The sequence below is a fragment of the Chlorocebus sabaeus genome, chromosome 8 (genome assembly GCF_047675955.1).
Source record: "Chlorocebus sabaeus isolate Y175 chromosome 8, mChlSab1.0.hap1, whole genome shotgun sequence".
In the NCBI taxonomy this organism is placed as follows: Eukaryota; Metazoa; Chordata; class Mammalia; order Primates; family Cercopithecidae; genus Chlorocebus; species Chlorocebus sabaeus.
The window spans coordinates 123,443,078-123,457,040 of NC_132911.1; the positions used below are offsets into that span (position 1 = coordinate 123,443,078).

The 13,963-nt window shown below is 35.6% G+C and overlaps 1 protein-coding gene across 2 annotated transcripts in view; it reads right to left on the minus strand.

Annotated features, from left to right (window-relative positions):
* TAF2 (TATA-box binding protein associated factor 2) overlaps window positions 1-13,963 on the minus strand; it is a 103,982-nt gene that overhangs the window by 12,977 nt on the left and 77,042 nt on the right. The window contains exons 23-25 of one of the 2 annotated variants that reach the window (XM_073018331.1): window positions 4,782-5,011; window positions 2,962-3,117; window positions 2,376-2,481 (exon numbers count right to left, since the gene is read on the minus strand). In XM_073018331.1, coding sequence (XP_072874432.1) covers window positions 2,376-2,481; window positions 2,962-3,117; window positions 4,782-5,011 — 492 coding nt within the window. The remainder of the gene's footprint in view (window positions 1-2,375; window positions 2,482-2,961; window positions 3,118-4,781; window positions 5,012-13,963) is intronic. The other variant, XM_073018330.1, reaches the window with a different exon arrangement.

Below are 13,963 nucleotides of genomic sequence, written 5' to 3' on the forward strand. Positions count from 1 at the left end.
TACATTTTGAGTAAGATATTTTATCTCTTTATGTCTTAATTCCTTCACTTGTCATATTCCTTCACTTGTCCTAAGATTTAGCCCTTAGTTGACCACTACCTGGGTATGTCATCCAGGGCAAGTCACTTAGCATCTCTCTACTTGTCTACTTAAATAGACAGAATAGATAAAATAACTGTTGAGCTTCAACTCTAAAACCCAAAGAATTCATGACCTATCAGTCTTCAAATGTATCTTAGATTCATGTCCTACCTGCAGCAAGTTCTCAAATTCTAGTAGCTCATCTTAGATTACTAGATAATGAAAAAATAATTTAGGTCTCATAAATAAAATTAAAACAAAAAGCCAAATAAAAAGCAAAACAACAGGAATAATAAGGTCTTTAGCACAAATGTAACATGTTAAAAGCAAAAGAGAAAAAAAATCTCATTCATATGTAAACATCCTAAAATACAACAACCATGGGCAATGAAAAGGATTTCCAAACAAAAAATAGAAACATTACCCAGAAAAAAAGAGACAAACAGTCATACCCATAATAGAAGACATGCATTAAAAAGTAAACCTGGAAGGGCGTGGTGGCTCACGCCTATAATCCCCACAATTCGGGAGGCCAAAGCAGGCAAATCACTTGAGGTCAGGAGTTTGAGTCCAGCCTGGCCAACATGGCAAAAGCCCGTCTCTACTAAAAATACAAAAATTAGCCGGGCATGGTGGTGCGCGCCTGTAGTCCCAGCTACTTGGGAGGCTGAGGCAAGAGAATCACTTGAACCCGAAGGCAAAGGCTGCAGTCAGCAGAGACGGCACTACTGCACTCCAGCCTGGGTGACAGAGACTCCATCTTAAAAAAAAAAAAAACAAAAAAAACCCCCAAAAACAAAAACAGTAAACATGAGTTATTTTACAGTTACTCTAAAAGTTCTGAATTATTACACTGATGACAAGTGCTATGACGGATAATGATCATAAAGAAAATTAATGAATTATAATTTATATACCAGTAAGAATTTTAGAAACATAATGCTGAGTAAAAAAAAGAAAGTCATGTTATACCATTTCTTAAAAAATTCAAAAAACAAGTGCAACTAAACATATAGGATCACATACCTATGTGGAACACTATAAAGAAAAGCAACAGAATGAAATAAAGGGAAAAAAAAAAAAAAAAAGAAAATGTGATATAGTAGTTACTTGTAGTGGAAAGGCAGAACAGGACCAGGGATGAAGCATATAGGAAACATCCGTGCATGATATATAGTGTACATGTTAACTTGGGTGGATGTACGCACATATTTGTATGTTGTAACTTTTATCAAAGGCTTTTATTTCTTAAAAAATTAGAAAAAGCTTATGATATAAACTGGTATAATCTCTCAAAAAACATGGCAATACGTATCAAGAGCTATGAAAATCTAAAGACATGTATCTCACAATATAGCTAACATTAATCTTTTCACTAATAGTACATTTTGGGGAATTTATCCAAGAAACATAATTTAACAAAAAGATAAAGTGCAGAATTACCGACAATATATAAAAATGAAAAACAACCTAATGCCTATCAACAAGGAAATGACAAGGTAAATTTTAATATATTGACTCTATGTTGTCTTAGGTAGTATTTTCTTTTTTTTTCTTTTTGAGATGGAGTCTGGCTCTGTTGCCCAGGCTGGAGTGCAGTGGCGCGATTTTGGCTCACCGCAACCTCTGCCCCCCAGGTTTAAGCAATTCTCTACCTCAGCCTCCAGAATAGCTGGGATTACAGGCACGTGCCACCACGCCCGGCTAATTTTTTAATATTTTTAGTAGGGATGGGGTTTCACCATCTTGGCCAGGCTGGTCTTGAACTCCTGACCTCGTGATCCACCCGCCTCTGCCTCCCAAAGTGCTGGGATTACGGGCGTGAGCCACCATGCCCGGCCCTTAGGTAGTATTTTCAAAAGAAAACATGATGCTTTTTGAATGACCTATGAAAATGACTGACATAATATTATATGAGATAGGCAGGCAAAAAGAGAAAGTGGTGCTACAAGCAGCATTAACTGCAGTTGAAAAAAATTAATGTAACTATGGTTAAATGAAGTCAAGTCTACGACATACACATACAAAAAAGAAATCAGAGCTACTAGAAAGAATCTGAATGATGGATTTTATACAAGCAAATACTTTAAAAAGACCAAAATAAAACAGCCAAAAGAAGCACTTTTTCTATTTGTTATTTTGCCAATTTGTTATAACCTGATACAATTCAATATTTTAAGCTGGCTAATTTTAAACTTTATAGTTGTTCATTTGAAAATAAAGTAACACACATTAAAAAACCGGTATCAATCAATGTCTCCATCTCCTCAATGATTGCAGAATACTAATCTTACCTGGAGTTGATGGCCTTTCAAGCATGTTTAAATGATGGGAAATGAAGGCCTGGCTATCATGAACAGTATCCATATCAATCTCCTCCTCATCTTGAGAACTTGAAAACTAAAACACACACACACATAAAACAGAGGAATAAAAGAACCATTACATCACGTCATGTTTGGATCTTAGCTCTTAGGAAAAGTAGCAGAGAGGCCATAGGATATACCCCCATATAATCTTAAAGTAAAAAGTAGTTTCTTTCTTCAAAGATATTAAGAGAAAGAAAAGATTATGTGGTCCAGCCTCCAATTAGAAATTACTGGAAATGTAATAGCAACTAAAATCTACTCCTATTTTGTGGGAAAAAGTGATGAGTTGTGGTGAAACGTGCACACATAGTTCCTCCCCCAAATAGAGAAGAATTATGCAATAATATAAGTTAAATGCTTGGTTCGAATGTCTCAGAAGGACATTTGAGTTTTATAATGCAGTCTGTCGCATGTGTTCCTGCTAAGGAAAAACCACTGCAAGTATTCAAAAAGATTTACAAGAAGGTGAATATCCTACACTGTTAATACAGGTTTAACCTGTATTTCTTACTCTGATTTTGAGTTTGACTTTACTGCTATCCTCATTCTTCTCCAGTATTTGACCAGGTTCTAGTGGGAACCCCAGTGGTGTATCAGACTTCCTCTTCACTCCCTGCTGATGAGCTGATATATTACATGATGCTTCCTTGGCAAGGTGATCATCTTCCTGCGGCAATATTCAAGATCAAAATTAGATTTCTGAAGATGAGTAGCTCATATTACAGCTGAAAACTAATAGCTATAGCAACCATGCAGATTAGAGCATGCCCAGTGGCTAGAAATTATCAGCAATGGGCTTAAAATAAATGTAATCTTTTCTTGTCTGCTGGTCTTTTTTAGGGGGAGAAGGGAGGTATTTAAGTGAACTTTCAGAGCTTTCCTCAAAGAACATGTCCTTTGATGCATTTTCTCCTCTTAACCTGCAGTGTGAATGTGGATAAATTAACATATATGAGCAAGAATTATAAATATATCCATTTTCACAGGTTGACAAATATGTAGATCTGAAAGAGCTCTTTAATGAGACTTTTTTTTTCTATGTAAGTATTTGTCTTACTTCTTCATAACCCAAACTCTAGGACATATTTTAAATCGACAACAAATAAGTATGATGATACTTCAGAAAATTTAGGTGAGTAAGCAAATTTAACAGGAACTATTACTAACTAGCATAGAGAGAATCTGCAATTTAAAGTGTCAAAACACCAGTAGGGAATTGCCAGGCAAGTAATCTGGTCTAAATATTGGTGAAAAATGAAGCTTGAAGAATTGGAGACATTTTGTCATCAATAAAAAAACATTTCAGGAAAAACTTCTTTAAATTACAGTAAAATGATTAATATGTATCTTACAAGTCTTTCTACAAAATGGTAATTTTATAATACAAAGGCAGAAATAAAAGCTTCTCTAAAGGCAAACATATATATATATATCTGTGTGTGTGTGTATATGTGTGTGTGTGTATATATATATAAAACGTTTTAAAATGTAACACACAGTCTCCTCCCAAATCAGCAGATTATTAATTTACCTAGTCATTCATTCATTCATTCTTTATTTCATTCAACAAGCATTTGCCAGGCATGTATCATATGTTTAGAACTGTGCTAGGTATTACACAGAGCAACAATTTTAAAAAGACAAGGCCCCTGTTTTCACATGGCTTGCCATTAACATATATGGGACAAGATGGGTTAATATGTAATAGGTTAAATATTCAGCTGGGTGTGGTGGCTCACGCCTGTAATCCTAGCACTTTGGGAGGCCAAGGTGGGTGGATCACCTGAAGTCAGGTGTTTGAGACCAGTCTGGCCATCATGGTGAAACTCCATCTCTTCTAAAAATACAAAAACTTAGCCAGGCATGGTGGCAATCACCCGTAATCCCAGCTACTCAGGAGGCTAAGGCAGGAGAATTGCTTGAACCCAGGAGGCAGAGGTCGCAGTGAGCTGAGATTGAGCCATTGCACTCCAGCCTGGGGAACAAGAACGGAACTCTGTCTCAAAAAAAAAAAAAAAAAGGTTAAATATTCATTTCTATCTTTTGCTACTCAGAGAAGAAATTCTATGTTCAAGTATAAAAAAATCATTAGATTATTACAATAGGAGTAAAGGGACCAGGAGCAAATCATTTGTTATGTGCAGTTTTATAGTTGCCAGTAGCATTTTATAATTTGCACAGTGCTAATCAAATGTCAGCCAGCATGTTTAAAAAGGACACAAGAAACTGTGTTAGTGGTTATAAAATTCAGTAGTTCACAGGAAACAATTCTCTTCTCTAGATGGCTCTATATAATGAAACTACATCTTCTATAATACATGTGATTCTTACAGGGTTCTGAAATCCAACTAGCTGTGGGTGACTGCTTGGATTATTTGCAGCTTCTTGGTTGCCGGCTACTGCCTCTGGAATTATGGTAGGATTCAAGACAGCTTTTTTCTCCTTTAGATTAAGAACCAACCCAAGCTCTGGTAAGGGTAAACAGGAAGGTCTACTGAGGCCAAAAAGTGTGAAGTACAAGTCCACAGCACCACACCGTAACCTCCAGTCATGTGAAGTACCTAAAAAGTACGTAATAAAGAATTAAGTCAACGTGCACATTCATTCATACATTTTAACTGTCCCAGAACCTGTACAACAAAAGGAACTTTGTAACTGGAAAAACCTTTATCACACTTTTCATCTTACAAAATGAATACTAGACATGAAGCAAAAATCTAACATTCCAAAAATTGTATTTTTTATAGCCTTAAATCTTCCTTTTTATTCTTTCTCCTCAGTAATTATCCCACATTCACTCATTCTCTGTTCATCTTGTCTGATTCTCTTCATTAACAGCCTGTTAGGAAGATAGCCTCCATGAGCCTTTACATTGCCTATCATGGAAAGAAATTTTCTGATCTCTAGAACTTACTACTTTCAGGTTTTACATATAGTAAGAAACCATACAACTACTATTGGACTTACTGAAGAGGAAGAAAATATTTTGCTAAACACCTTTATATTTGTGTTACTGTAGTGAGAACTTATTTCTGATTTTTAAATAACAGAAATAAGCAAACCACAAGCATGACAATGGGCAGTAGACATGGGCTTGACTAGAAAATAACTGCCTGGGTAGAAGTTCAGTTTCTCCTAGTTCAGACACTAGAGGCGTTCTTTCCATTTCTCTGAGTCTCAGTTTTTTCATCTCCAAAATAGGAGTTTTGCTCTCAAGTCATACCTTACCCCATAGCAATGACAGATCACAGCACATTGATACCAGGGTTTTCTCACCTTCCTTTTCTCCCCAGTAGAACACTCCAGTAGATATTGTCATCAAATAGACTGAAAAGATGAAATTTGTCAGCTAGGATTATACAACCTCTATGGTTTCTAGTCAGAATTTTAAATGGCTTGAAGAGCATAGAACAAGTGAACAGAAGAAAAGTGGATATTCTTCTTGAGAAGAAAAATAAGCCCGGCCAGACATGCCTAATCCCAGCACTCTGGGGAGGCCGAAGTGGGCAGATCGCTTGAGCTCAGAAGTTAAAAACAAGCCTGGGCAACATGGCGAAGCCCTCTCTCTACTAAAAAGCACAAAAATTAGCTGGGTGTGGTGGCGCATGACTGTAATCCCAGCTACCTGGGTGGGTGAGGCAGGAGAATCGCTTAAACCCAGGAGGCGGAGGCTGCAGTAAGCCAAGACTGCACCACTGCACTGGAACCTGGGCAACAGAGTGAGAACTTGTCTCAAAAAATAAAGAAAGAAAGGAAGGGAAAGATGGAAGGGGGAAGGAAGGCCCAATAAATACCTAATTTTTACCAAGAACTGTTGTTTCAAAAGAGTACCACATTTAAAAAGGAGAAACAAAAAGGAAAAAATTTGGATATCATAAATATTAAACTTTGTGGTTTTCAACAACAAATATTAGTATAAGTAAATACATTATCAACTAATAGTAATTCTCATCACATTTACTCTAACAGGTAACTATTAATTATACGCAAATCTGCAATAGGAAAAATTGTGAATTCACTTTCATACTAGATAGTGCATGTACTAGGCCACTGTGCATGCTATAATGTTGTGAAAGAGCTCTCCTCATTCCTACTTAAGACATGTTCAGTTTTGCTGTTGTGTGACATATAACACTGGCAGAAGCAAGAGAGGCAAGAGCTACAGAGAACCAAGTAATGGAAAAAACATGACACAGTAAAAGCAAGACTTTTACATTGGAAACCCACTTTCTCTTCCTGGAATATGCATATGTGGACACTTCAACAGCTTGAGGTAGTATTATTTTGTAGGCATTCATTTCTCCTCCTCAAAGCATTTTACATATATAAACGCTCCACAAAAAGGAGGTTATCAGATTCCTGGGGGCTTCTATTAGCAAAGGCTAGAGGGTCTCAACCCTCTGAGGGAAGGGAAGAAATGCCAGGAGTAAGCAATCCAGAGCAGCTGCCCCTGTATCTCTCTATCCACGGGTATAACAAGAAAAGGAGTGAATCTTAGCCATTTTATCAGTTAAGAAAATATATATATATAAAACAGTTTAGAGTATATTTGCTGTTTGGAAGAAAATTAAACCTTGAAGATCAATATTGCCTAATCATGTGTGTGCAAAAACCAGCCTGAACTTTAATATGCTGTCGAAGATCTCAAAATGAGTCATTCAATTGTGAATTCCTTAACATTTAAAAATATATATATTAATTTTAAAAGACAAATTGAGTATGTGTATTTTGATGAGCTAGGGCTTTTATTTGGTTTTGGAACATCAGCTTAAGGATGATTAGGCAGCACAGTAAAGGCTGCTAAGTGCACTGAAGCCCTCCAATATGATTTTGGTTACTTTTTATTTCTATGTGGGCTTTTCGGTTTTGCTAGACTTCTAATTTGGACAAAGGAATGGACACCACTCTTTTGTTCCTAAGGGAGGTTCTTGATAGTGTTTTCTGTCTCCTAAAAATGAACTTACATATTAAAATTGGGGACTACAAGGGAGCTAAAAAATGAATAGCAGTACTTTTGTTAAAATTACAAGAGAGAGCAAAAAATAGAGATAAAAGCCAAAATTTCATTGTATTTCAAAATCATGGAATAAAATCTTAAGATGGTTGCCATGTTAGTACGTTAGTATATTTCAATTAAGTTGAGAGACAGAAGGGGAGAAAAACACTTCTAATGAATTGCCTGTTAGCTCTGTGACCTTGGGCAAGTCAGCTGTCTGGGCTATAACTGAGATGATTAGAGTAGTTCACTCAGATGACCTTTAAGACCCCCTCATCAGGTCTAAAATTCGATGATTCCAAGTCAATCAATCCCATTAGAGAGAGGCCCTGAAACAGCCTCTGATTTCTGCCTTCAGTTACAGTATTCTGAAGACCCATCTTTAATCTTCCAGCTACCTCCCCTCTCCCCATCACTTATGGCAACGAATGATTACATACGACAAAATAACAGTCACTAGTCTCTCCTCCCAGGAAAAATGCTTTTCATCCTGTCTTCATTAGCAGTTATACTCTGAGACCAACCCTGTTTATCTGAATCAGAACAACAACATTCAAGAAGAAACCCAGTATTAATGTTGTCTATTCAAATCAGAAAGTGCCTTGAGACAAACATCACCAAAACAGTAAATGTGATCCTACTGAAAAATCATCTCTTCATTTTCTGAGGTAACTGCTATTAAAACTGATCAACTAGGCCGAGGTGGGAGGTTCACGAGGTCAGGAGATTGAGACCATCCTGGTTAACACAGTGAAACTCAGTCTCTACTAAAAATACAAAAATTAGCTGGACGTGGTGGTGGGTGCCTGTAGTCCCAGCTACTCAGAGGCTGAGGTGTGAGAATGGCGTGAACCCGGGAGGTGGAGCTTGCAGTGAGCCGAGATCACACCACTGCACAACAGCCTGAGTGACAGAGTGAGATTCTGTCTCAAAAACAAACAAACAAACAACTGATCAACTAAAAAAGCTGCTAAGAAGAAAACTCACTTTGAAAGCCACTGTTTTCAGGACACTTCTGAATAAACCCAGCACTCTTTATTGACAACTGAAGCTTAGAAATTTGTACACAGTTAAGCCAGAAATACAATTTCCACTGGGTATTACTATCCTGACTGTTCTGTCCATCTTACAATAAAAAAAAAAAACAGCAAATTCATTTCTATTTATGTGTGTGTGTATACATATATAATTTCCTAAGCAGATGAATCAAGATGTTTTAATTTTCTTCCACCATTTCCATTCCTAAGAAGGAAGGTATTAGGGAGAGAGAGATGGTGGGACAGAACTTTGAAACCTTTTGATGTTAATATCAAAACTGTTTATTTTCTTACTCTGAAACCTAGCAAATCCTATCAAACTGAATTAGAAGTTGTCCCTCATTCTACCCCCTTGAGTGTAGCTGTAAATTTCCAAACACTAAAAATTATGATGTAAATAAACAGCATTCAATGACTTGAACAATTCATGTTTTCATGTCATTCTTATAGTAATATGCCAGACACTAAAGGTCAATGTGGAAGCAACAGTTAAAATTTCCTTCATAATGATAAAGAGTCAAAGACACTATCTCCTCAATGAAGATCTGTTTCTTCAGATATAAAAAAAACACTCAATTAGGCAAGACCAGCAAAAGTATTTATATCTTAAATTAAATATGAAGCACCAATAAAAATCTCCAATTTTTAGGTTTTAATTTTTTAATGTATTTTAAAATTACTGTCATTTTGGCCTGTAATTCAGTATCTTACTTAAAGCTATAAAGGCAGGATCATGTATGTTCTGAATTTTGATACATATTCCTTTGGAAGAGGAAAATCATTTCTTTGTGTGGAAAAAAGCCACCACACACAGCTAACCAAAGTCAGCCTGGTTCTAACAACACCTGTTCCTCATTGCCCAGAGCATAAAACCTAAACTCCCCAGGCCCTTCGCATGTAGATCCTAATCTATCTTTCCAGATAATACTATTTTCTCAACACTCCTTCAGAACATGAGGCTTTTATATATACAATTCTACCACCTCAAAATGTATTTATCCTGCTGGAAAACTCCTTTCCATTCATTAAGAGCTAGCTCAAATACTACCTCTCTCCATGAACTTTTTAGTATTCCAGACAGGGTTCATGGCTCCTTTCTTTGGATTCCTCAAATGGCTTGTTCTCTTTAGCAACTATCTCTTCATATTATAATTTATCTGTTCCTATGTCTCTCTTTCCATTATACTTAGTTAATACACAGAAAACGTAGCATAGTGGCAAATAGAAAGTGCTCAAGAAAAAACTAGTGAATTAATATGTGAAACCTTTAAAAACGACTGCCCCTGGCAAATATTTTCAATTAAACATAAACCTATTTATTTAAGAATCTTAAGCAACCATATAATGTAAAAGATCCTTGTCTTTAAAAATGTTTACTATATTTCTGTGGAGCATTAATTTAAAAGTTGTCATGGAAATTGCAAGGAGCATTTTTGGAAACAACTTGGGAACTGTGAATATGGGCTACATACTGGGTGGGGTTTGATGATCATATTGTGGATATGTACAATGACCTTATTCTCAGGAGTATATACTATTGAGAAGAGGATCATGATGCCATTTATTTTCAAATGATTCAGAAAGAAACAGGGTATAAATATAAAGAAACAGAAGGAAAGGAGATAAAGTAAATGGTAAAATTTTAACTGGTGAATCAAGCTGAAAGTATATGATTATGCTTTATATTATTCTTTAAACTTTTAAGCTTTAAAAATTTTAAAAACAAAATGCTGAAGATAAACATGTATATGAAAAATTAAACTACATACAGAATGGGTTAAGATATCTGACATGTGTATGAGTGAATATACACATATATAGGTCGGTGTGTGTATATATTTACAAAGCAAAAACTGTTGGAAAGATACTAGAGTACCTCCCAGAATTTAAGGCTAAGTGGAGTTACTACACACCAAGAAACACGCAGAAACCAGGCAGCCCTGAGATCTCAAAAAGTTTAAGTCTGACAACCTTCCCTCTGGGGTATGGTCACTAAAGTGATTTGGCTACCAAGAGTCCTCAGTTTCTGTACCAGTCTCTCAGCTCCAAATTCCCCTAGAATATTTCTAAAATGAGTACTAGTATTAACTGAATGGCATATGAATTTTTAAAAGTCATGAGTATCATTCTGTCTCACTCTCAAATTGATTTCAATTTTTGAAATCCTGCTTCTGTAAGTCCAACCACAATTTCTCTCTTGTTGAAAAGTTTCTGATTCTTCAGAATAAGAAAACAAACTCTAATTCTTCAAAAGCACATGATAAGATGATCCTTCTGAACAGCCATGATATTCTCTCCTATATATTTTAAATTAGTTCAGTAAATTTTGTAACGAGGTGAAGTCAATATACCTCAAATCCACTTTGTAGAAAGAGAGAAATAAATGAATATAATTACATCCGCATTGTTCACAGTTTTTGTTTCTCAGATAATGCTTATCTCAAGTGACTAGATAGCCCAGAAGCCCCAAAATGAGGAGCAGGCAGGGTTCCACTGGATTTGGGGACCTAGACGATGTTCTAGTTCCTTTTGTTATTGATGAACCCTCACTACCATTTCTTAAAACAATAACCATTAAGAATAGAGCAATGTGAAAAATTCTCATGATAAAATGCTGTTTTAAAACTTTTATTTCAACTATAACTATGTAACACAACACACACACAATTATTTTTTCCTAAAGGCCAAATATACCCAAATCTTAATAGTGTTGATGTAACAGAATTATGTATCATTTCCTTTCTTTGTAGTTTTTTCAGATAAACTCTGTAACATGATATTACTTTTACCATTAATTATTTTTTAATCAAATAAAAGAAGGATTTCTTAGATCAGATTCATTCATTTATCCCAAAGGTTCAGACTTAGAAAGGAAATGACAATCCTCTCTAGTTCATCTTCACTGTCTACTGTCCAATGTTCTAGAAAAACATTTTTTTAACCTTCCCAATTATTCACGACACTCCCATTGTTCATACTGTTCCATTTATAAATCTGAAAAACTGAGTAATAAACTGTTTATGACTATAGCCTCACTGATCTCACTGGTTTAGATATTGGCAGAGAATTTTAAACCAAAGCAGAATAGTACTATACTGCACACTATCAAAATTAAATACTAAACATCAGCCAGAACTTGTATTCGTATAATTAAACCTTCCAATGAGCTTCAAATGTTTTATAAAAATTGTCTCATTAATCTTGAACACATATTTATTTTGTCCAAAACATCTTCTTTAGAAAATAATAAAAGAATTCTTCATATTTCACTATGCTTTCTTCAAATTTGTAACTTATCATGATCAAGGAATCATGTATTCTGGTTAAGAAGATATTCAATACAGCAGAGTTACTGCCACATATGAACTGTTGAATGAACCTTCGTAAGTTCCTGAACTTACGTGTTAATACCCTGGGTCTAAATAGCACAAATAATAATATCTTTTAAGGTAGCCAAAGGTAGCAAATATAAAACATTATGTAAAAAGCAGTAATTATTCTTTCAGAGATTAAAGAAAACATTAGGAAAAAAATACGCAATATTTTAGTATAAACTGGTTTTATGTGTTGTTTTCTAAAGACCTTGAGGACAAGGTTCATCCTATTTTCAATTTTATTATATTTCACATAAATATCTACTATGGTGTCTTTACTTGGTGGTATTGCACTATTATTATGAAACTTCCGAAAAACGGAAGTTATACAACCACTTAACATCTCAATATTAGTGAACTAAGTAATAAAATAAAAGAATTAAAATTTGGTATTTAATTGTGAGTCAGTGAAGTAGCTACTAATAAGACAGGCAGGACAAGTTATTTTCCAGTATTATAAAGAGCAAATAAAGTGACGTACTCAAAACTTTTAAATATTTGGATAGGCCAGGTGTGGTGGCTCACGCCTGTAATCCCAGCATTTCCGGAGGCTGAGGCGGTAGATCACAAGGTCAGGAGTTCGAGACCAGCCTGGCCAACATGGTGAAATCCCGTCTCTACTAAAAATACAGAAATTAGCTGGGCACTGTGGTAGGCGCCTGTAATCCCAGCAACTCGGAAGGCTGAGGCAGGATAATTGCCTGAACTTGGGAGGCAGAGGCTGCAGCGAGCTGAGATCGTGCCATTGCACTCCAGCCTGGGCAACAGAGCAAGACTGTCTCAAAAAAAAAAAAAAAAAAAAAATTGCATAAATATCCACTGCTCTCCCACTATCTATCTGCAACAACTCTTGCTATCTTTAAGCAAAACACATTTCAGCCTAGCTTTTGATTGAATCTTTAAACCAAAACCATTATTACAATTTCAACCTATCACAGACATAAGGCAATTTTTCTTTAAATACACACATTTATAAATCAATAGAAAAGAATCAATAATTCAATTAAATAAAATGGCAAAGAATATGAATAACCTGCAAAAATAGAAATACAAATAGCTCAAATATATGAGAAGCATAACTATCATTATACTAGTATAACATTTTTGAGTATTCAGTATGAGCCAGACACCGTGTTTTACAAATACTAATTTAATTCGATTTGAAGTAGGTATCATTATCACCTACATTTTACAAATGACAACAGTTCAGACAAATCACACAATAAATAAATTCAACCCTTTGCAAAGTGGTTCCAGAGCTAGCACTCCTAAGCACTGTTTCTTAGCTCTTGACCTCACTCAAGTAATGTAAAAACTGTGACAAGGTTGGGTGCAGTGGCTCACGCCTGTAATCCCACCACTTTCGAAGGCCAAGGAGGGTGGGTCACCTGAGGTCAGGAGTTTGAGACCACCCTGGCCAACACAGTAAAACTCTGTCTCTACTAAAAATACAAAAATCAGTCAGGCATAGTGGCGCATGCCTGTAATCCCAGCTACTTAGGAGGGTGAGGCAGAAGAATCACTTGAACCTGGGAGGTGGAGGTTGCAGTGAGCTGAGATTACACCACTGCACTCCAGCCTGGGCGACAGAGACTCTATCTCAAAAAAATAAAAATAAATTAAAAAATAAAAACTGTGATGAGGTATCATGATCTCCACAGTACAGAACAATAACAGTAAGTACTTTGAAAAAATACAGTCTGTATGTTATTCTATATGCACTGACTGCCTCTGGAAGGATACACAAAAAATTGGTTATCTCTGGAAAAGGCCACTAGATGGTCAGGGAAAGACGTGAGAAGACATTTTTCACTCCTTTGTAACTTTCTGAAATAATAATACTTTGCAGGCTGATGTTTATAGCACCTTAACCATTTGACACTTTCATATAAATAAATATTTTTGTTTCCTCAACCACCCTATGGAGTAAAGTGAGTATCCTTAATAAATGTTATCACAGCCACCACTGTGAAGGTGTGATAGTCTTCTTAAAAGAAAAAAAAAATCTCAACTTTTACCTTTAGTTCTAAATGCTACTGAATTGAAAACCTGTTGTAAAATCAAACTACTCTAATAACAATAATAAAAAAAATTTAAATCACTGCT